Source organism: Periplaneta americana, chromosome 13 (genome assembly GCF_040183065.1).
Source record: "Periplaneta americana isolate PAMFEO1 chromosome 13, P.americana_PAMFEO1_priV1, whole genome shotgun sequence".
Lineage (NCBI taxonomy): Eukaryota > Metazoa > Arthropoda > Insecta > Blattodea > Blattidae > Periplaneta > Periplaneta americana.
In genome coordinates this window covers 138349772-138375935 of record NC_091129.1, presented here as the reverse complement: position 1 = coordinate 138375935, position 26164 = coordinate 138349772, and the positions used below count along the sequence as shown (strand labels likewise).

Sequence of the window (26164 nt, the reverse complement as noted above, 5' to 3'; positions counted from 1 at the left end):
GACCACCATTTTAAAAAATATGTTTAAATATCCATATTATGATTATTTTTTCAATTTAACTTCATTCTCTATATTGTACGCTAATGTGCTGTAGACAGTATAATATACACTGCATAATGAATACGTCCACATGGACAGCTCAGTTCGTGAGTAAAAACACTCATTGTTAATACTGTACTGTATTTTGATTAAACAAAAACCTAATGAAAATGATCAAACTCAAAAGCGCAATATTTCCTAGTTCACGTAAATGGATGAACTACTTTTCTTCCCTTCTATACCTAGTGAAGTCATTTGTTTGTATATTACGCCAGTATCATCGAACTCCAGTCGTGGAATGGGGTAACAAACGGCGTTGATCCAAAGGTATAGGCAAGTTAATATTAAAAATGTTAATAAAAATAAAATGATGTCCCTGTATTTACTCTAGCAATATTATAATTTGAATATTTTTTCTTCTGACCTGAATTAAAAAAAAAGAACCAAAGAAACGTTTTAGACGTGTCAATACTGTATTTCCATGTTACATATTCCTGCAAATTACTTTTGATTAAAAACTAACCGTTGTACACCCTTTGACACGGAAAATGGTCGCTCTCCTCTACTGTTAACGCGAGATTCACACGGGAAAATATTAAGCATCCGAGATCCGAGGATGAAATCAAGTCGTAGCAGCGACGTATCTATGTCACGAAACGACACATTCCCTATGAAACCTTTATGGCTTAGCAATAGTGCTCTTTCTTCTCGTTACAAAGACTTGACTTCGAATCTCTCTAGGTAAAGCGCACGCGTGTGAACACAGCGCACACAATGATTTCCGAGCTATTCCGAGGTGGTACTTAGTTTCTGAACAGCGACCAATTTCCGTATCAAAGGGTGTACAACTTCTATGGATGCAGTAAGGACTACGTCGCCAGCAAACAATATACAGTACTATGTAACTGAAATTTCTTTTAATTTGATGCTTCCATGAGGAACTGTTCTTCATTCGTTAATTATCCTGTTCATGTATATAATAAAGTGGTGAGAGGACATAGCTTTGTCAAACACTAGCATAAATTTCTACAGTCTGAAAATTTAAGTCTCCATAAAAAAAAAGTAACCAGTAAACAAGGAAGTTTAAACAGTGAATTTCTTACATTAATTCATGTATAATGAAAACAACTATCAGTTTCCTTGATAGGGATGTATGGAAAGTGAATTTTATGCCAAATTTACGAAAGCAGCAATTCCGCATAATTACAATTGTTATATATCTCATAAAATTAAAAGGATAATTATTATTAATCACATATTATACCCAGTCTATTACTAAACAATACTTACTTTGTGAGGTTGGAGGAGGAGGGAAGTAACTGGTTACTAGTTAAGGAATATTAAAATCTCTGACAATAAAACTATTTCAAAGCATATTTTGTATCTTAATTACAATCGATTATTAAACCAAAGTACAATATAAATCACATACACTTCCTCTAAAAATATTAAATATTACAGTACTAAACAAGAAATGTAAATAAAATAAAATGAAGCACAGGCCGTATCTTAATCGTTTCCATACTTGCTTTAAATCATGAGAGAAATATTCTTGAACTCCAAATAAATTACTTTCAGTACCCCCACACTCCCGTAATGTTCCGATCGAAACGAAAGTCTTAGTACCTTTCACGAATCTGAAGTAATTTTATTTTAACACCACTAAATCTTAAACGTAATACCTGTGTAACTTGCAACACAGTGTAACACATACTCAAAATTTAAGCCACATGTAACCAATACAACTTTCGTCCAGCGGTAGGGCTAGGATTGCCATACGTCTGTATTTTGTACGGACAGTTTACATTATAACATCCATGTCCATATCCGTTTCGTACAAGTGACGAAATGTCCGTATTTTCTGGCTCGGGGTCGGGAAGGAGAGTAATAATGATTACAATTAGTTGCTACATTCTTCAAGAAATGGCACCTTCTATTTTTTTACATAGCCACCAACGGCAATAGCTATTGTTCTTTACACTTCTGTTTTAAAGATACTGTACATGAAATATCAAAAAATTTCTATCACAAATTACGAAGCTCATTTAGGCTACAGTAGAAAATATAAATTCATCCTTCAGACTGCTAAACACTGAGGATGAAACGAAAGAAAAGTTTTCGAAAATATATATATATATATTCTGAACTTTTATGACAACCGCATTTCATATCTTCATTTGAGCCGTTCAGAGCAGAAGTGGTGTAAGTCAAGAATGGGTAATGAGGGTTGAAGTAAACATTCTGTAAAATAAGCGCAAAGTAGCAATTAATATTCACTTTATTTAAACTATTAGTAGTCAGTGGATAGCAAGAACGACATATTAATTGCTACTTTGCTCTGTAATTTACAGAATTTTTACTTTAAACCTCATTATCAAATTTTGACTTATACCACTTTTGCTCTGAACGGCTAATTTATAGGAGGGAATTTTAAGGTTGTAAGGCAGCCTGAAGGAGGTTTCTGGAGAAGAGGGGAGGGCAGTCGGGGCCAAGTTTCATAGGATTATGAAGAGGAATCCTGGCTAAGGAAACGAATTAATGCGAGAGTCCTGCAAGGCAAATTTATCTCACCTCCGATATCGCGAATTTCAATGGTGCTCCCATGCTTCAAATTGTCCTCTCACATCCTATGAAGTGACAAGAGTTTCTCTCGGTTCCAAAATAATGTTGCAGATAGAGACAGATTTACAGAAGAAAATTAAGAAAAAATATGATCAACTGGGATTCAGAAGGACAGGACTACTTTAATGCAATATATTTGTAAACTGTTTTGAAAAGAAAAAAAAAACAGGTTTCTTTTTAATAATCTGCATTATTATCCAATTTTAATTAAGAGTATTTCAGACACTACATTTTATTAAGACTTCATATCTAGTACGTCGTTAGCAAACTATCCGAAAACAGGTCTGAACCCAAGTAATACCAACATGGCACCACTTATAGGACAGGAGATATGGGATAGTTTCTTTCTCCCTTCATTGCACACATCGCGGATTAGCTACGTATTACACTAACCAGACTTCTGAAAATCTAGTGTATAAGATTCATAGACATTTCGCTAGCCCGCGCTACGAGCGTGCTACACTAGCCCCGGCTATCGACTGGTTACTTGTACGGGATTCATATCATACCATATCGCTAACGCTGGTTTATGAATACGAAAAACGTTAGTTCGCTGATCATCCACCTGAAGCCCGCGCTAAAAATGTCTATGAATACGGCTCTTAGTGTTTATTTACAGGAATTAATTTTTGGGAGCCTTTTTTTTTGCATCAATTCTCTGTCTACTCATGGCCAGTAAAGAACAATCGAAATTAGTTCAGCGATGTATATAATTTTGATTATTTTATGATGCTGTATCAACTGCTATGGTTATCTAGCATCTGAGATGGAGGTGATAATGCAAGCGAAATGAGTTCAGGATCCAGCACTGATAGTTACCCAACATCTGCTCTAAATTAGTTGAGGAAAACCCCGGAAAAATCCTGAAACAGATAACTTGTCCCAACTAGGATTTCAACCCAACCCGGACCAGCTCGTTTCACAGCCAGGTATGCTATAACGTATGGTATTATTTGTTTCACGAGTTAAGGCGGCCTTCCTGCCAAACTTGCAAATGGTGACAAGAGTTGATGGGCTATAATTCCTGGAAAAACCTTGTCATTAGCAAAGGTTGACAGGTGTAAGAATACACAAAACCCATTCAACCTTTTCTTCTCCTTCCCTGCCCATGTTCTGTCTGTCAAAATAAGTTACTTCGGATAGTGTAGTAAATGTGTTACTGATTTTGTGCTTAAAATAGCCTGTGTCTGATTGGTTAGAGAGGCAATGCTTATCATTAAGAGAAAAAAAAAACAAATTATTTATCGGGAGTATGACTATTTTGAAAAAGAATTCGAAGACGATAAACGTGGTCAGTCTATCATTAAGTAAAATTGCCTAAACGAATGTCAAGGACACTGGCAGGTTTATTAGGAATCTATCCATAATATTTTAAAGAACAAATCCAGCGAGTTGCAAAAAAAAGTCCTCCCGAAAAACAAAAAGCGAGTTGCAAAAAAAAAAGTCCTCGCGAAAAAAAAAATCGATGATTTTTGTTATTATGCATTACTCACACAAATTTCAAGCTTATGTAACGACTTTATACCGAGTTTAATGGATATCATGCCAACTGCAAATAATAAACTGGATTTTTCGGCATAGTATTCGTCTTTGTGGAGAATAATAAATTCGTCAGTAAGGAACTAACGGTTCGCGCAAGTATTTAATGGTACGATTAAACAGTGTAGTTCGGCGTAATAAATTTTACCGGTCATCAGGGAAACCCGCAGAGATCTGTATAAATGTTAATATGACAAAAAAAAAACTGTATGATAGACGACAATCGGAAAGGATCCTAGGATTATTGCGATACACGTAATAAGCGAAAAGGATTTGTACCTAATGAGTTGTTGGTTTAAGTCAAGGATTACTACGAGATCGACAGCATGACGTTTACAAAATCGTTCCAAGAACAGCTCATTCCAAATATCCCTGAGAACTCGAACAATGTTATTAATAATGCGAATTATCATTCCCACGAAACTCAGAAGGCGTCCTCATCCAACTACGCGTATTGTAAAGCTGAGCAGAGGTAAGATCTTTATTGGGAAAGGGATAAGACAATGGAGAGAGTAACAGTAAAGTTCCTAATTAGCGTCGTAACGAAAGTGGTAATTCATAAGATGATGAGGACAACACCATGGTATTCGATACCCAGGAGTTACCTTAAACTATGTGTATTAATTTGATCGTGTCTTTTGTTATATTTACAGCTATTGTTGTTAGGTCTTGAAAGTTAGAGGGAAAATTTCAGTATATGGATTCCTCACTGACAATTATATCTTACAATACTAAAAAGAGCAGATTTATCTGCGTTTGTTAAATGCGCATCATGCTTACGGAAAGGCACTTTTCAGTGCCAATAATTTATTTTTTGTGCACAATGTTGGAATTTTGAAGTAAGAGGGAAAGGAAGGAATCCGTGTTCTGAAAGTTATCCCTATCTACAACATGAATATTCTTAGACAATTTCGAAGTCATATTGCTGCTATATGTAGGGTATTTAAAGATTAGATGAGTGAGAGTGAAATGTGATTGGGTAAGTTGAAAATATAATTAATTTTTCACATGTTCAACATTAGATCGTCAAACTTTCGCTGATTAACCCTAGAGATTTCTCGTCTTAATAATTATTTAAGCTCTAGATACGATGGAATCATTCCCCTACTGCTAAAAACGTTTTTGATACCAGACCACAAAAATTTAACTTCCATAAAAATACAGTATGTGTGTGTGCGTATATATATCTTGCCAAATTAGAGCATTTCGAAAGGCTCCTACCATATTCAAAGTTTATACTTTAGGATACATAATGTATGAATATTGAATTTTTAATGCATAGAAGATCTCTTCTCATGGTCACTGGGATCTCAATTTCTTTTCACGGTTCACGATTGGAAGTTTAATAGTACTGGCGATTTCATCAATTTATTGATATCGCCTTACAGTATACATATCGCACAAATGTTTGACACCAAATTAATTTCCTATATAGATCCACTCAAAGAGTACTACTCACACTATTACTAATGACTTTAATCCACAATTTACACCATAAAGAAAGTCTTTCAATTGTTGCACTGTAGATCTTTTAGTTACATGTCAACATATGTGTAAAATGCACTGTGCATCTTCTGAGGTGTGTATTAAAGTCATTCATAGTACAAATATACAACTTTCGTAGACATGATATTTTCTTACATTTAAAATAGAGCTGCAGATACTTAAACCAACAACATATTCACGGAATATACAAAACAATGTCTAAATAGGCATTATTGTGTGCATTTTTTATCTTGTGTTCTTTTTTGCACACTTGTTACGACGAACCCGTTAAACTGTAAGGAAACATGCAGATCTTAATGCCTACTGTGGATACTATCTTTCCACGTGTCGCCGTAAGAACGAAGCAATCAAATGCACTGTTATTTCTTCTTCTGTAAACAACACGAATATCTTACCGATAATAAAGTAATAACTTTCAACAGGAGCACTTAAAGAGCAACACGTATTTTCCCACAATTACAGAACAACTGAATTGCCTTCACATTATTCTTAAATACACTATGTAGGTGGAGATGAAGACAGACTGTAGTTATCTCGCGGACAGGAACCAAGACGCCGACGACTGTCTCCCTCCTCGGGATGGCGGCACAGATGTGTTTTCAATGCATTGTAACTGAAGAGCCGAGACAATTCAGCAGAACCGGTTCTAACCTACTGGCAGGCAGTTGCAAACAAGACACCCTGCAGGGGGCTCAGAGTACGAAGGGATCCACCCGGGATTTTAAAACACGTCCCTTCCAATTGCCGAATCAACATTTTCGAACGAAAAGTCATGGACATTCCTCACAAGGTTTGAGGTATTGCCACTGTTCGCTATCACAGGTGAGAATCTGTTGCATTCGGTATCGATCCGAACGACGTGTTCTTGACCTAGGTTGGTTTTCAATGATGATGATGATGATGATGATGATGATGATGATGATGATGATAATGATAATAATAATAATACTTACTGGCTTTTAAGGAACCCGGAGGTTTATTGCCGCCCTAACATAAGCACGCCATTGGTCCCTATCCTGAGCAAGATTAATCCATTCTCTATCATCATATCCCAACTACCTCAAATCCATTTTAATATTATCTTCCCATCTACGTCTCGGCCTCCCTAAAAGTCTTTTTCCCTCCGGCCTCCCAACTAACACTCTAGCGTGCAGTTCTGTGTTGTGTAACTTTTTCCATTCTCCTGTAACTTCATCCCTCTTAGCCCCAAATATTTTCCTAAGCACCTTATTCTCAAACCCTTCACCTATGTTCCTCTCTCAAAGTGAGAGTTTCACAACGATAAAGAACAATCGGTAATATAACTGTTTTATAAATTCTAACTTTAAGATTTTTTGACAGCAGACTGGATGATAAAAGCTTCTCAACCGAATAATAACAGACATTTCCCATATTTATTCTGTGTTTAATTTCCTCCCGAGTGTCATTTATATTTGTTACTGTTGCTCCAAGATATTTGGACTTCTCCACCTCTTCAAAAGATAAATTTCCAATTTTTATATTTCCATTTCGTACAATATTCTCGTCATGAGACATAATCATATACTTTGTCTTTTCGGGATTTACTTCCAAACCTATCTCTTTACTTGCTTGCAGTAAAATTTTCGTGTTTTCCTTATTCGTTTGTGGATTTTCTCGTAACATATTTACGTCATCCGCATAGACTAGCAGCTGATGAACCCGTTCAATTCCAAACCCTGTCTGTTATCCTGGACTTTCCTAATGGCATACTCTAGAGCAGTTAAAAAGTAAAGGTGATAGAATAATAATAATAATAATAATAATAATAATAATAATAATAATAATAATAATAATAATAATTTAAACCAAACCGTACTTTACAAATGTATTGTCCGGATGTCTTATATTATGCGGAACTTGTTACCAATTGAATGAGATCAAATCAGCAATGACTGTGTAATGATGTTTGTTAATGGTATTGGTGATATTATTACTATTACTCAGACAGTATGCATGTACATTCTGGATGCAGAATCAAAATCTATCCACTGTTTTAAATGCCACTAATATCTAGAGCCCAGAAGTTCAGACATTTTGGTTAAAATAGGCAGGCAAATAGTTATTTAAAATTCAGGAAACAGGGGGTAAAATAATCTGAATATGCATTTAAAATTATGACACTACATAATCAAATCGCCAAATAGTAATTTAATACAGGTCTGTATCACATTTCAATACGTAGGTCTACTCTTAATTTTCTTGATTACGCGCCACAACAAGATTTGTTTCTTTTAAGTTCTCAATACTATCATACTCTCCCGGCTGTCAGAGAATGTTTTTCATCATGGAAAAAGATCGTTTATAGCCTACTTCCACTGAAATGACTGGAGTGTACGTAAAATGTACATGTGGATACACTTTACATCAGTAACAGAACTTTCATTTTCAGAATGTAGGCCTATTTAAGTTTTCCTAGGTCCCCATTCACACGTTTACACTTTTCATTAACAATCAACCCTCTGGATCCCGGTACTTCCAGCAACTGGCTTCCAGTATCTTTTATGATCGTCATGGATGACACCACAGTGTCGTCTCTTTGCTTCTACTTCGTAATAACGTAATAAAATTGCTTCTGGTGAAACACTGTAATATGATGCAACCGGTACTATATAAGAGCGAGATCAATGCTCATTTCTTGTTGACAGTTTTTTTCACATCGTGAGTTGAAGCATCTTCGTCTTCTGATACAGTGTCACTCTCGGTTGGCTGGTCAGGTGGCATGCAGTCATAAATAATTTAATTGTATTTATGTAGAATATGATTCTCAGTAGAGATTCAAGTAACGAGAAAATGTCGTTTAATTTATGTGACTTTTTTAAATTTATGAAATGAACATGAGTTATTGTTCGTCATTTATATTTTATTATATATTAGAATTAGTACATTATTTATTTTTTCGTACTGAATTATTTCAATATGTATACGTAAATAATAGCAGAAAATCCATAACAAAGCATATAAGACAAAATATGGCATTAAACCTTGAAACAAGCAACGCAAACTACTCGTAAAATGGGGGGGGGGGGAGAAAAAGAAAATGGAAACTACCCCCACTGATCCCAATTCTGCAGAAACACGATTATCTGCATTTAACTCATACATATATCCATCCAGTTGAAAAGGAACATTCTGCCGAAATTCCGGGCCCTACTACTAACTAAGCATTACAATTTCTTCACTCGCGAAGCCGCCATGGTGGCTAGGATTGGTGGACTTATCCTGTGGACTTGAGTTCGATTCCCGGCGTACTTTTGATTTAACCTGTATTGAGCAAGCCGTGGTCCAGGTAACAAAGAAAAACGTTTCTAGTTTTGTGTCCGAGTGCAACAATGGATGGAGATGAAGATTTCGCGAATTGCTCAGTTTTGTCTGACGAAGCGACATTTCACGCAAACGGCAAAGACAACAGACATAACTGTGGAATTTGGGGTACCCAAAACCCTCGTAAAATTATTCAACATGAGCGTGATTCACCTAAGGTGAACGTTTCCTGCGCAATATCACGCCTAAAACTTTATACACCATTTTCTCCACCGAAAATACTGTTGTCGGTCATTTACACCTGGATATGTTATAGTTCATTGTCGTAAATTCAAAAAGATTTCAATAGTTTTATTTTTCAGCACTTCGTTACTTCAACACCGACACCCTTTAAAAACCAAAATTGGATTCCTAAAGATTCTTCGCTGGACACCTATCACCGATGCTGCTGGAATCTCGTTCGTCTGCGGCTATCAAAATTGGATAGAATAGCAATTTCTCGCATTTTGACAAGAACTTCCATGATCTGAAGGATCTGTTCAATGACATACATGGGACTGACACCTTCAGGCTATCCAAAGAAAACTGTGACCATCTTCACCGACTATTTCGAAGTGTTCATCTGATCAATGTAACTAAAATAATGAGAGAGAGGAGTGGAAAGGGAGGGGAGAGTGGGGGAGGAGGGGAGGGGAGGGGGAGAGAGCGAGATAGAGATCAAGAACATTGTCTCTTAACTGCATGCAAATCTATAGCAAACCGACAACCGAGCTACTAAATGTAAAGGGTTTCATGCGCCTAATCATATTATAACAATTATTAAATAGAGAACTGTGGAACATACCACGTTGAATTGGTGCTAACGAAAACAATCACTTCACACGTTCTGGTTCACTTTGTACACACTGTGACCAGTATGTATTACTTTAAGCCAGGAATGTCAAAGCGCCTGCGCTGCTTGCTCATACTACAAGCAATACAAATCCAACAAGGTTCACTTTTTTGGAAGACAAAGTACAATCATCGCTCTTAAGGAAATGATGTACGAGTTCTTGAAAGCACGCAGTGCAGGCACTTTGGCATCCCTGTATAAGCTCTTAATTACTTCAGACACGAAAGAAATTTCTTTATCAGTTTATGTATTTCTGTTGGTGTACAAGTCTTCCTTTCTCATTGTACAAAATATACAGATGAAGTATGTCATGTTACAAAAAAATAACCTATTTCAAAAATTCCACTGACATAAACGGTCTTAGCATTCTGTCTGTCTGTCCGTTACAGTTATTACTCCGGAACTACTAGACGCATTTGGTGATATTTACAATATAATAGTTAATTTTATCGAAAATTAAAGATATACTATATATTTTTCAGTAAAAGTGGGACATTCATTTAAATAAAAATAAAATGAGAAATTTACTCCATATATTATATGCTGTTTTTTCGTTATTTTTTATATTAAATTCACAGATAAAGTTGTATGAAATAAAATTTTTCTTTACAGAGATTAATGTTCATAAAATTATGAGTACTATTTGATTATAACTGGCGACTACGTCTAGGATCGCCTCGAGGTAAACAATGCTCTATCTGCTCCCTAGGAGAAAGATACAGCGACAAGTTTGTTTTTAAATACAGTATATCTGTACGAAACACCACATTCCACAAATTGTCAAAATCTATTTTTTCTCTGCAAATAACGAAACATTGTTTCTGAGGCGAAATAATTAATACTGATTTATTGACAAACAAACCATTAACTCTATTGTTCTCCAATATTTCTCACACACAATAGTTTTAACTAGGAAAGGTCTGGACATCGCTGGATATGATTCTGATCCACTTCTTCCTGAAGACTTCACAATGGATAAAGTGGTGAAGAAATAATTCCAATTTTGTATAAGACAGTCATGCCTTGTTAGTAATCGAAAGGATGCAACTGTACTTTTCCTTGGACACTCAGGAATTACATTTGGCTGCATCTTTCATTATTTAAAATTTCGTGGAAATAGTATTAATTCTTGATATTTTGAGCTGATTAATCTTTTAACTCTTGAAAATGATAAAGCTGACATGAAGTTCGTAAGATTTTACTTCCTTTTTAGCGAAACAGCAGCTTAATTGTTAGATAATAAACAGAGTGCCGGTACTCAATGAAAAACTATCGTTTTGTTAAGCTTCATATCATCCATAAGCGTCCCTTTGGTGGTGAAGTGGGGATATGGTCGGTGGAGTTGTCTGACAATTCCCCGGCTAGGTCATATGCACCCGATAACGGCAGATGTGATCCTTCAAACAGTTTGGGGGCTGCGTGTAGGTGATATAACCGCCATAATATAGACACATGGCACCTAGTTAAAACGTTACATTTTTTGCCACATCAGTCCCCAGTATCTTCATGCATTACTTTAGGGGAAGTAAAATATTTCTCATGGTGATGGAAGCGAAATAATGAAATGTTATTGTGCAGTCACTAATAAATTAAAGATTTAAAATTCTTCGAAAAGGGATAAAAAAATGATATTAAATTTATTTATATTTTTGTTCCAAATCACTTCAGGAATCACCTCTATAAACCGGGGCAGAACTTCGTAAATCACCTTGTATGTATGAAACGGGCATAAAGGTAGCGAGCTCGAAGGCTGTGCTTGAATATTTCACTTTAGGCATGAATACATGGCCCTTCTCCCCTGGTTAGGTAGCGAGCTCTGAGGTTGTGCTTGGATATGCGTTAGAATATTTTAGGCATGGCTACAAGTTTCTCCCCCTTCATTATCCTTAATTCTAAGCCCAATTTCAGGTGATCTCATGGCGAATCTTCGGACTTATAAAACACCATATCAATAACACTAGTTTCACAGACGTCAAAAAAACGTGAAGTTAAGAAGTTGTGAAATAACAGTAAGAGCATTACAGGCAAAACACCAGACAACGACTCTTAACCATTTTAACCAAGATAGGTACTGAAAAACTTTGCAATAAATATTCACAATGTAACTTTGTGTACTATCTTATATATTCATTAAACACATCACTACGTCACGCTTTTCTGGCGAAAGAAACTGGCATGTCAAAAGAAATTTAAAAAGAAACGCTCTCAAATTTTACACTGCTTCCACATGAATTGTGAAGAGATTTTTCGAATTTGATTAATTTTCCTCACTATCTATGAGTGAAATGAACGCTGTGTCGGCATTGATGGTGGTGTTACTACATCATACACTTTTATAGGAGTTTATCAGAAACGGCTTTTCCGATTGTAGGTTTACAGATAACTTAGGCTACATATTCAGAGAAGAGTTTTTAAAATGAATTATACTGTACACTAATGGGATGTTGCCGCCACAGAAAGATCTTACTAATGCCAAACCTATATCCAGATTTAAATGCTTTCCTGTTGAAAAATTCTGCTGTCATTTAGCTATTTTCATTGTTCCAACATTTCATTTCACTTTGAACTACATCATGGCTTCGGAATTCCTTTGCCTGGAATAATATCAATGTTGATGTTATGAGTAACCCTAAATTCACAAAATGTAACACAACTTTCGGAAGAAAAAAAACTGGCATTCAATTTGATGATCCGAATTGAGGAACGCTATTTTATAAGAGATAATCATAGTAAATATTCAATTGACGAAATTACTCAAAGTGCGTTGTGTGTGTAGTAAACAGAAAACAATTATTACTGTATGTTCTTGAATGTAGGAGACTTTCCTAAAAGGATGCCATAAATGAAAACTATCACATTACACTTAGTGACCATATTGCTGAGTATTTAAAGATTCGCCGTGTGAGTTTAAGTAAAATATGATTGGGTTAGCTAAAAATCTAATTAAATTTTCTTCTGTACAAAATTAAATGGTCAACCTATGATCACACCCGTACATTATGCATGTACAATTTAAGAGTATCTTACTATGACCCTCTATTTTTCTCAGAACTGAAGATAAAGAATTCTTAAAATGACGGGAGAAAGAGTAAAGGCTGGTTCACAATAAACCGGGAATGGAAACGACAACGAGAACGGAAATATTGTTAAAATAAATGTATTTAAATGTGAGTATTCAGAATTAACTATTGTGATTGCTCACGTTTAAATACTTTTATTTTAACATTATTTCCGTTCTCGTTCTCGTTTCCGTTCCTGATTTATTGTGAACCAGCCTTTACCCTGAAAAACCTGAGCAATCACCACCCTTGCCCACTACAAACTCCACCTGGACCCACCAAGGAAAGCCAACACACTAGTCATTCAAGAAAGTACACAATTCCCATGTTACCGGTTTTTTTTTTTTTGCTCGGTTATTTAACTAGTTGTATCAACTACTAGGTTATTTAAGTCGATGGGATTGGTGATAGCGAGATGGCATTTGGAGAGATGAGGCCGAGGATTCGTCACAGATTACCATGTTACAGTTAACCGACCAGATCTTCAATATACAAAATTCAAATACAACTACACTATCATGCATTCTCTCTAGTGAATTTATATTATGTCCATGTACAAATTACTGTCTTTAATGTGAATACAACTACACTATCATGCATTCTCTCTAGGGAATTTATATTATGTCCATGTACAAATTACTGTCTTTAACGTGAGCAACTAACAATACATATTCACTGCAAACCCAGTATTCTCCAATATTTCCTATTGTCTGCCTTCCTTTTATTCTCCGCATATGATCTATATATCTTATTGTCGTCAATCATCTGATATCTTCTTTTGCCCCGAACTTTTCATACATACATACCGGTACATTAACATAAAAATAGTAAGACGTATTTATATAAAATGTTCAGTACTCTAATAACATCATATAAAACATCAGTTGAGTGGTATTTTAAAATATGTTTAATTTTTAGCGTATGTACAAACGAAGGTTGGATAAAAAGTAATGGCAACAGTACTATAATTTTGAAATGACACTATTATCAGAGGAAACACCACTTATATTCCTTCAAAATGTAATCGCTCCTCATGTTTACCACCTTCTGCCACACTTTTGAAAAACGTAGTACATCAGCGAGTCCATCTCGTTTAAAGTCCCGAAGTGACCGCCCTATGACAAATAATGGACCCTATTTTACTGTAATACTTCACATTCGTTTCATTTTGGTAGAAAGATCATAATCGCACAATCTCGTATCAGGCGAGTGTAGCCTAGATACTTTTCATCGTCAGTGGCGCAGAAGAAACGTCACGGCGCGCCGCGGCGTTGCCAATGCGACTCATTGCATTGCCATGGAGGATGATATGGGTCGATTCCAGGAGGTGTCATCGCTTTCAAAGCTGGACGAAGGCACTGTTCAAGGAAACTGCAGTAGTAGGCAGCATCTGCGCCTTAGTGGTATAGCATGGTGCAGTATTACCCCCATAGAGTCCACACCTGTGGAGTAACGGTTAGCGAGTCTAGCCGAGAAACCAGGTGGCTCGGGTTCGATTCCTGGTCGGGACAAGTTACCTGGTTGAGGTTTTTTCCGGGGTTTTCCCTCAACCCAATATGAGCAAATGCTGGGTAACTTTCGGTGTTGGACCCCGGACTCATATCACCTGCATTATCACCATCTCATTCAGACGCTAAATAATCTAAGCTGTTGATAAAGCGTAGTAAAATAACCTACTAAAAAACCCATAGATGTCATGAACATCGAACCGGGATGTTTCCATTCTTTTGATTGCCTCTTCAAGCGTGGTTCGCATGAGCGAGCTCACGTTTCGTCCATAGTGAGGATTCGTCAAAGGAAGTCGTCACCTCACTCATAGGTTCTGAAATTTTTCTACAATTGCACAGAGCTGCCATTTTTGCACTTCAGTGATTCGATGGAATATCCAAAGCTCTGAAAATCTGGTAAACCAATAATATCGCCCGTGACGGAGTAGTTAGCCCCTATGCCTTCCACCGTGGCGACCCGGATTCGATCCTCATCTGAACAACGAAGGTATTTGTGGTGGAAAGCGGGCGCCAGAGGTCTTTCTCGGGGTTCTCCCGTTCCCCCTCACCATTATCAGTCCACAATATTGGACAATCATCCTCACTCTACGAGGTCCCGAGCCAGGCCTCTAGAACAAATAGAAAGAATGGCTAAAAAGTTCTAACACATTGTGTTTAATAAGGACTATTATTTTTTAAAATAGCGTGAAGAATATAGAGCACGGTTTTGTGGCATTGGACCTCGTGCGACTTAAATTTCGATCCACGAACGTTGTTCCAGTTTCGTAAACATGTCCTTAGGGCACTATTCTTCTGTGCTTCAAGACGTCGCCGTATTTGACTGAATATCGTACAACCCGATGCCACTTCCTGCACTACAGCTTCATCTGACCTTCCGTTATCAGCTTCACAACACCCTAAACAAACTAAAGACTGACTAAAGTGGCTGACGTAGCAGCAGTGTTGCCATTATGTTTTTTATTTAGCCTTCGTAATAATCTTGAGAAGAGCCATCCTGTCTCTTTAATTCTCAACATATTTTATGTTTTGTACGAATTTTGTTCGTCACATGTCACACAGAAAACCTCAATTGTCAACCATTGTCAGTGGTAGGAATTATCAGTTTAATCAGTTTCAGAGTAGCTCAATCTCAGGTAGAAGATCTAGACAATATCTTATCTGAAATGATCAGAATGGCGCAACTGTGAATTTGCGTGATGGAAACTTTTGAATTTGCGAAGAGAAAGAAATTTCTTAATAAAGTGATCGCGCACAGTTCCTTTGATTTACATAAATATCACTATTACTAATTAATGCAAAAAATGCATGATAATATCTCACTTGCATGACACCATTTTACCTGTAGTTGATTGATTTGATTAGTGTGCCCTGTTATCCAACTCTTACACTTCAGCTAATCTCCTGCGATACCAGAGCATAACCTTTCCTGATCAGCATTCGCGTATCTTGCCATTCTAGTACTTGTGTACATTGCTCATATACTAATCACAAAGGATTTATCAATTTTTTTACAGTTTTCGGCAACGCTGTTCACTTTGAACTACATCGTGGCTTCGGAATTCCTTTGCCTGGAATAATATCAATGTTGATGTTATGAGTAACCCTAAATTCACAAAATGTAACACAGCTTTCGAAAGAAAAAAAAAAACTGGCATTCAATTTGATGATCCGAATTGAGGAACGCTATTTTATAAGAGATAATCATAGTAAATATTCAATTGACGAAATTACTCGAAGTGCGTTGAGTGTGTAGCAAACAGAAAACAATTTTATTATTACTGTATGTTCTTGAATGTAGGAGACTTTCCTAAAAGGATGCCATAAATGAAAACTATCACATTACACTTAGTGACCATATTGCTAAGTGTAGAGTATTTAAAGATTCGCCGTGTGAGTTTAATTAAATTTTCTTCTGTACAAAATTAACACACAAGTTTTCCAAAATGTAAGGCAGCCAAGATGTACTGCATGAAGTCCATCATTTTGATTTACATAATATATATTAATAGTCTATAAAAATAATTTATAATCGAAATTTGAAATAGCATCGTATCTTATAAAATTATTTAAAAAAAGAATAATTAATCCTACATAAAAAACTAACAATTATGTATGGTATATTACGAAACAAATTGTAGACAGGTCTGATCACTAAATTAAAAATGGCATATTCATGCCTACTGCACCGTGCAGATTTCATAAATCAATCAACAAATAGTACAATGCACCTTTAAACTAACCTAAACTAGCATCAAATATTAAATGTCATGAAGATGCAGCATCTACTAGGTATGTCTAATGTTCGTAAGTTTTGCTGTCTGCAAAAAAATTCTTCCGAGAAAAACGTTAAACAAAACAGCAATAGTGTTGTTGAAGTGTTAGTGAAATCAGGATAGAATCAGTGAAATGTGTCGTAGTTCCAGTGCAGTGAGTGAGTTATCAGCGAAATGAGTGTAGTGCTGAAAGGTACTTGTGCAGGTATGAACATATACTCGTGGGTTTTAGTTCGAACTTATGGTTAAGATACAAATTAGATTTACTTTAAATGTTATTTTAAGTGATCGTGCTCCATTTAATTTAGGATGCTCCCTGTTATTGTTATTATTAATTGTATTTATTACTGTCATTACTGAGTGTAATTAGTTACCACTGCCATGGGGTATATACCCATTTGCAGTGTGAATAAATGCATGCACACCTCCGCCCACGTGGACTAGCTCGACACGTGAGAAAAACGGAGCCAGAGCTTTCCCTCTTGCAGGGGGCCTTAGCCCTTCTAAGGGACACTAATAGGCTATTTCATTCATTCATACTTACATACAATATCTCCAATAAAAATATACATTCATATGTATGGTACATTCTGAAATCTTTTACATAAGAAAAATCAGTTGCTTTAATTAAAAAATTACACATTCAATTATAAAACAGATGAAAGATGAGAGTTGCTGTCTTCCATTCATGTTGCGATTCAACATAAAGCTGAATTTCAGGGTGGAGGTGTTGAAGATCTGTCTGCTTGTTGATTATAAAAAATTTGAAGTTGATAAATAGCGAGTTACAGACTCAAATAAGTGCATTTATTAATCTGTGATGGATGATAATTTGATGGTGGCATTTGGTAAGTAGGCATAGAATGTTGGAACGAAATATTCTGTGTTTGAAACGTAGGCCTATTAGTTCGATGTATTTGGTAAGCAATTCGGTGGAATGTGGATGTTGTTGGAAATACAATCGATGGAAATATTGACACATATTGGAAGACGAAGATCCCTGGTGTTGTTTAGGGTTTAAAGACAAACCTAACACGTCTCATTACACCAATAATTTCAGACCATGTAAGGAGTTTTTTATAGTCACGGAACTTCCCAAAAATTGAGATATTAAAAAAATATCCTCGTCAATTTCCTTGTCTTGGAACTCCTTTCCTCTCAGTACAAGGTGAGGCAAAGGATTCGGACGGTTTTAGAAGGCCATTTACTGAGCAATACGAAGGGTTATGAATATCGATCGACCGTCGTTTATTAGCATTTTTGATGCCACTTTGTGTGATCATGAAAGTATGGAGCTCAGAACATCGTGCTTTCATTATCGAGATATTTTTCAAGAATGGTAATTCAGTTGTGAAAACCCAGCGTCCTTTCGCCTCCAATTTAATGTTGGCTGCCACAGAGCCGGAATACCATATTGAGATGGGTACACAACTTTATCGATTATAATCGATAATTATCAGCATCAGTTCGCAAGAAGAAACCACCTGGACACATTCGAAATGTACGAACGCCAGATAACATTGAGCGAGTAAGAGTGGCTGTTACGAGGAGTCCACATCATTTAGACGGCAGAGTATAGCACTGAGATTTTCAGAACGTTCTGTGCCCCGAATATTGCATTCAGATCATAAGTTTCATCCATATAAACTTATGATTGTTCAACAATTGAATGAGAGAGATTATGACCAACGCAGGACATTCGCCGAGAGAATGGTGGAAATTTTGGCTGACGCAGTTATGTTCATGAGTGACGAGGCACACTTCCACTTAAATTGTTATGTTAATAAGCAGAACTTTAGATACTGGGCCCCCGAAAATCATAACTAACTACACGAGCATCCGCTTCACTATGTGAAGGTTACAGTTTGACGTGCTGTGTCTAGATACTGCGTCATAGGCCCGTATTTTTTGAGGAGAACGGGAACACTGTGACAGTGAATACTGAACGCTACGTCGAAATGCTGAGGACATTTCAACCAGAACTGCGTAGGCGTCTACGTGGGATTGGTAGACAAATTACGAGCATATGGTTTCAGCTAGATGGTGCCACGGTTCATACGGCAGAAAATTCAATGACAGTTCTGCGCCGCACGTTTCCAGGGCACATCATTTCTCGGAGTGGCGACATTCTCTGGCCTCCCCGCTCGCCTGACTTTACCGTCTGCGACTACTTTCTGTAGGGTTACCTAAGTCCAAAGTGCACGTAAACAGGCCCCAAAATAACTTATGACCTGAAGATTGTCACTGCTCAGGAAATCGCCAACACTGATGGCGAAAAGAGCGACATGCAACTTCAGGGAAAGACTTGAAGAGTGTATAGAGAGAGACGGACACCATTGGAAGGACATAATTTTCAAGACAATCTAACTGTATGTCAACAAAATGACATACATAGCCAGTTCTTTCGGCAGTAATAGATTTGTTCTAATAGACATAACTACGGAGTTATTTCCATTTCAAAATCATCCGATTCCTTTGCTGCATCTTATATTTCCAGAAGTTGTTCCGGATATCTCTTTTCCTGTTTTATTTTATTGTTAATTTTGGTTGTATCTCGTCTTATATTGCAAATGGTATCATGTACTCAACACTCAATATCTGGCCTGTTATTCCATATTCTGTGACATTTTCCTTAACAGTGCGTGTGAATCCAGATTACTAACAGGTTCTCTTTCCTGTATGGAAGCGAGTAAAAATAATAGCTAATTAAAATATAATATATGTATCTACGCCTCCTCTTAGCTTCTGATCCGGATTTCATTTAATTTTGGACGTATTTCCTTATAAAGCACATTTCCTTCCTTGATAAAGTCCAGACTGTGATTATCAATCGCCAGTGCGAGCGAATAGATACACACGTGTGTCGTAACTCAGAATGCAAGAGTTTCATCACACGGAAAATATTGCTTCGTACAGATTTTAAATTGCATGCGATCAAAAATCACAAGTGTGCACTCGCCCATTTAAAACAGTATGTGATTTTATTCAAGGCGATCGTGCAATTAAAAATCGATAGTGCGCGCCAGATCACACTCGCTAAGTATAGTTCTAAACTCTGAGGGAAACTGAAGTTCGAGCAATACATAAACTGGAGTACATACATCTTTGTGAATATGTAAGATTCAAATAGGAACTTATCACACCTGTTCTAAAATACCATCGATCAAATCACATGATCACGTACACCAGCGTTGTCAGACACAGCCTAAACGGAGCGGAGCGCTCCACTATAACTCGTTATGTGCTCCGGTGCTTCCACAGACATAAGTTCACGCTCCGACTGGACGTCTCTAGCACCACAACCGGTTTCGGAGCTTACAACTCTGACACTACTGACGTACATGTTAACAGTGATAGAATGTGCTCATGTTCAAGTTCTTTATACCTCACACATGTGACAACCACCACAAAGCCACTGTTCCGAATCAAAGAGCGAGAAGCGAAAGAGCAACGCAGAGGCAGGCATGCAGTCTACTTCAAAAGCAACAAGATGATTGGGGTGAGGATGGAGGGCACACACACCGAAAATGAAGACTGTATCTTATTTCCACGTGACTATTTGAATGGATTAGTTATTTATTTAATCAAACAGAATTAGGGCCATCAGATCTTCTCTACCACACCACCAGAAATAAAACAAACGGAAATAAGATTAAAATTATAAGATTGTTATCAACAGGCTTAGGATCCGAGACAATTTAAGAATGAAGTGAAGTTAACATGACTATTTGGAGAATATATGGAGTGAGGTGGCGCGGTGAGTTTTGTTTATCTGTGCGTTATCCGGTTCGTGATCATAGGTACAATATTCTTCCGTCTCTCCATACGGAACGAACTCAGACCACTACAGTGTATTTTCAATATATAGTGAACAGTTTTATGGAACAAGTTACAAATATGTACTACATGGTTGTTCATTGTAACGCTAACAACTTCAATGACGCCGAGGGACATGAAAACTTGTGAGGTATATATATATATCCTACTTCATTTCCCATCGTCACTAGATTGTACTAATACAAATGGTTTTTAAGGAACCCGAAGGTTCATTGCCGCCCTCACATAAGCCCGCCATCGGTCCCTATCCTGTGCAAGATTAATCCAGTCCCTATCATCACACCCCACCTCCCTCAAATCCATTTTAATATTATCCTCCCATCTACGTCCCTGCCTCCCTAAAGGTCTTTTCCCTCCGGTCTCCCAACTAACACTCTATATGCATTTCTGGATTCGCCCATACGTGCTACATGCCCTGCCCATCGCAAACGTCTGGATTTTATGTTCCTAATTATGTCAGGTGAAGAATACAATGCGTGCAGTTCTGCGTTGTGTAACTTTCTCCATTCTCCTGTAACTTCATTCCTCTTAGCCCCAAATATTTTCCTAAGCACCTTATTCTCAAACACCCTTAATCTATGTTCCTCTCTCAGAGTGAGAGTCCAAGTTTCATAACCATAAAGAACAACCGGTAATATAATTATTTTATCAATTCTAACGTTCAGATTTTTTGACAGCAGACTAGATGATAAAAGCTTCTCAACCGAATAATAACACGCATTTCCCATATTTATTCTGCGTTTAATTTCCTCCTGAGTGTCATTTATATTTGTTACTGTTGCTCCAAGACATTTGAATTTTTCCACCCCTTCAAAGGATAAATCTCCAATTTTTATATTTCCATTTCGTACAATATTCTGGTCACGAGACATAATCATATACTTTGTCTTTTCGGGATTTACTTCCAAACCGATGCTTTACTTGCTTCAAGTAAAATTTCCGTGTTTTCCCTAATCGTTTGTGGATTTTCTCCTAACATATTCACGTCATCCGCATAGACGAGAAGCTGATGTAACCCGTTCAATTCCAAACCCTGCCTGTTATCCTGAACTTTCCTAATGGCATATTCTAAAGCGAAGTTAAAAAGTAAAGGTGATAGTGCATCTCCCTGCTTTAGCCCGCAGTGAATTGGAAAAACATCAGATAGAAACTGACCTATACGGACTCTGCTGTATGTTTCACTGAGACACATTTTAATTAATCGAACTAGTTTCTTGGGAATACCAAATTCAATAAGAATATCATATAATACTTCCCTCTTAACCGAGTCATATGCCTTTTTGAAATCTATGAAAAACTGATGTACTGTACCCAGGTTAGGTTAGGTTAAATTGTACTAATAACAGTAGAAAATAAGGAAGCACACTGATGTCGTTCTTTACATGCATAGTATGTCTACTAAGTTCAAGCAACTCTATAGACAAGTTGTGCGTACATTGGTTGCTAAAGTGTCCCAGATCCTAAGCCTGGTTATCAATCACATAACCACGGCTTTTATTACGTGTGACACTCGTATGAAATTTCCAATGCTAAGAAAATACCGCCAAATTTCCTGATTCACAAAAGCTGACAGAGACGATCAAATATAATTTCTCAATCCTTAAAATCGCGTAAAAACCTTAATACAGCTTTGTCGTTCTAATGGTAAAAAGTTGTAAATCTTCTTCTGACATGAAGCAACAATCAGGTCACTGATAATCAAGGCTCACTGTACTAAAATTACGTAATGATATTATCTGCGATTTATGATTCGGGCAAATATTACCTTATACTTGCGCAATTTTACTATAGTGTGCCTTATTATCTTATTTTAAGAAATCGCAACTTTACCACTGGAATGACGACAATATGTATTTGTAAAATACAAGAAAACGGGCAATCTATATAATGGGGTGTCGCGACAATTCGTCCCGGTCAATTTATCACTACGACAATTCGTCCCAGAAAATAATTCGTATCTGCAACGATTAGTAAGCTTACATTTTACAAGTTTGTCCCGGTCAATTGATTCCATTTTAATTCATAACTCTATCAGCGAAAATAAGGCATTCTATGTACAAAAGAGCATCAAAGAATGCTTGAGTTTCTATGAAAATGGTCACATCCGGGATTCTCATTTCTCTCCCTTGTAAAACAGAGCTAAGCAGTTGGACTACGTGTTAATTGTGCCAGTAGGGTAAGTTTTCCCTAACGCCTGTCAGATAGCAGCAGGACACAGCCAGGCAAGACAGTTATCATGAAAGAGGGGGATGCTTTCTCCCCATTGGTCCACGCAAACGATGTCACTAGTCACGTGACGGGGTAGAGTCGTGACCTCTAACAAAAGGACCATTTCCGCAGACTAACGGTTTCGAAGCTGGGTACCTGGTTCTAAATGAAGTGCATAGGTAGCAATATAACATGGGGGCATGAGATAGTTACTCTGCTTGCTATAATAAACTCACTTCAATTAAATCCCCCCCCCCCAAAAAAAAAACTCCATAGCAGAAGCTCTTCCACCTTCAAATCATCTGCTTCTCATCTTCTCTCTATCGCTTCAATCCCTCACAATTCTCTCCTACAGCAATCCTGACTTCTATATCCATGTTCATCTCGGCTTGCTCGACTTCAGTTCCTCCTTCGAACCCCTCTGCTGTCGAAAAGTCGCGAAGCGAGGATCATTAGATCCCTCGACAACCGGAGAACTTGTTCACGCAGTCGAAAAGTCGCTAAGCAAGGTTGTTTGATCCCTCGACTCCAAGGATTAAGCTCTACCTCGTTCCCACCTCTCTCTTCTTCCCTCCACATCATAAACCTCCGGCCAACTCTCATGTTTCCCTTCTCTGGCACTCCCGCTTCCCCTCTCCTCTCACTACAAAACACAAACATACGACCCGCGCATCGAGTCTCTACTCTCATCCTCACTCTCTTACCTTTTCTCATTAGAAATAATCTGAGTATTTATAATAATTTTTTTTTTCACGTCGAGTCAATTTCTACCGCGACTCTACTATTTCCCCTACCCCAGAACCAAGGAAAAACCATAATATTTTTCTTGTTATTTTCAATAAACTGTTAAAACAGTTTTCCTTTCCTTCATTATAACACAACATTCCCTGTTAAGCTTCGGCCCTCTTGTCCTGTCACTCCCGTTTTCTCTCTCCACCTCGACGACACGCCAGAGGGACGTCAACGGAGGTCGGCGCACAATTGGCGGCCAACGTGGGGCTAACATCATTGCCCCCCCCCACAGGCTTCGGCCCATCTCGTCCGTCACTCCTGTTTCCCCTCTCTCCACTTGTGACCACAGCAGGCAGAGGGACGTCAACGGAGACCGGCGCAAGAAAGAATTATTTCCATTCGTTGTAACCATCCTTCTGGCCTACGCCTATAGACTCTCATCTTGTTACCCTTTGTTTACTGCATTTCCGATATGATACTGCATACCAAATGGTTTCAAACCATTACTCATACAAATATTCATACTGGTTTGTGTCGTATGCGTTTTTAACAGTTCCATTTGCGCAATGTTATGTTACGGCCTAATTCTTCTCGTTACTTACCGTCCGAATTCAAAGGATAGAATGCTAATCTCAATATTCAAATACTAAATACCTGCTTAACACAGGAGTAGTAAGTTTCAGTCCACCAGTAACAAATAACGTGAGATATGAAGACAGTTGACAAATACAGTAACAGACAATAACGGACTCTAATATGTCTCCGAAATCAAGATGGCATCCAATACTTCCAAGATGATTTCAGAATGGATTTATTACTGATATAAAAATAGAACAGGCGATCGTATACACAGTACCTATGACAATAAGAAATACAATTTTTTCCATTAGACTATAGCTTTCTACAGAACAAATTTCAACATTGAAAAAGGCTGTCATGGCACGTGCAGGACTATACTACGCCCACGTATAAGATCCGAAGTTAAACATGGGTCAGTTCTCAAGATCAATATTCACTTAGGCCCAGGCAGCAGTTACATTCCTTCCGTTATAAAACTGATTTCAACCAAGAACCAAAAGCTGCAGCACTTCAGAATTCAACGGTTCTGCACTGTTTGCGTATCCTGGACAGTAGAATGAAAACTGCCTCACTAACATCTCTTAAGAAAATTAAATGTTTGAAACAATTATGCTTCAAAATCTGCATTTTGGGAACAGTAATAAAGTGTCAAAATTACATATAAGTGTTCTATAATTTCTTTTACGTACGCTATTCCTCACCCACTTCCGTAACGACTGTCGTCTTCCGGTGTCCCAACTCTAATCTGTCCATTCTCGATTATTTTACTTAAATTTATGGCTGCTTCGATTTCACCTGTTTTTAATCGACTTTTCTTCATTCATTTTTTGCCTAAGTCATTATCAACTGTGGTATTTTCTCCATTGACATTCTTGTGACAGTTCTAATACATCAAACGTAAGATCTACACTTTAAATCAACTTTAAGAGTTGATTAATTTTTATACAGAAAATTATTGAAAACAATGGTTTCGTAATTTTATTTGTCCCATTCTTAACTCTCACAACCTATGTATATTTCTTTCATGGCTAAGTTCTGATCGGTTACTCTATACCTCTTTTTAAAATAAATACAAGCTTCGATGCAATATTAAATGAATTCATCCACAGTCATTTCTAAATACGTTAAACTACCTGGTATATAACAAGTCTAATTTATTTCTATCACTGATCTTCCTTCCGTCGACTGTGCCTATGTTCATTGCTCGGGGTAAAAAAAATTAAAAAAAAAAAAAAAACGAAATACAGAACTATAATTTTGAACGATGCGTCTCAGCTCAGTTGCTGGGGGGGGGGGGGGAAGAACCTGTAACTGCTTCTCCAATGTATATGCCACGGGCAAGTACAGAAACTGCATTTCACTTTTGTGATACATATTACTTCAAATTAAATTGAATTTTATCAAATTCAGATAGGTACTTGTTCATCTTCAGTTCAGAAACGCCGCAAATAGAAAATGTCAATATAGAGAGATGATCGTGCGATGATTCAGTAGTGAAAGGGATACTAAAAAATACTTTTCACGAATGTTCTTTTTTCTAAGCGATTGAAAAGGATCAAATCGACGGCCCAATACAAAAGGGAAATAATTCAAAATTTAAAGTTTTGTAAAACCTAGATTTTTAAAGCTTCATGTTACCGTGAGAAATCGAAGGTCGTTTAAATTACTCCAAATTCTCTTCACGATTTTTTATATACAGAGCGGCCCACATAACTCCTTGACCTACGGTAGCGTGAAATATTTTAGATATACTCAAACCGACAATTACAAGTTAAATTAAATGGAAGGGGATATGTGATACACGTAATGTGTTTTTTGTACATTAAATAATTTTTAGGATATTAAAGTCAACTTTTTTTTTTTTTAAATGGGAACGAACAAAAATACATTACGTGTATGAGATGTCCCCTTCGGCGTAATTTAACTTGTAATTATCAGTTTCTGTATATCTGAAATATTTCACACCTATCGATGGTGAAAGAGTTAAGTGGGCCACCCTGTATACTGAAAGTTTCAAATAAGAGTGTGTTAACTGATTTTACAGCAATATTAACCTTTAAAATTCAGGTTTCTCAAACTTCAAATTTT

General features: G+C 37.1%; 1 protein-coding gene across 5 annotated transcripts in view; it reads right to left on the bottom strand.

Moving 5' to 3' along the window:
- LOC138712484 (eukaryotic translation initiation factor 4 gamma 3-like) overlaps positions 1-26164 on the bottom strand; it is a 291440-nt gene that overhangs the window by 128522 nt on the left and 136754 nt on the right. Inside the window, exon 3 of one of the 5 annotated variants that reach the window (XM_069844352.1) lies at positions 1330-1358. The exons of the other annotated variants lie outside the window; for them this stretch is intronic. Within the exon in view, the coding sequence (XP_069700453.1) occupies positions 1330-1358 (29 nt within the window). The remainder of the gene's footprint in view (positions 1-1329; positions 1359-26164) is intronic. 5 annotated transcript variants of the gene reach the window in all.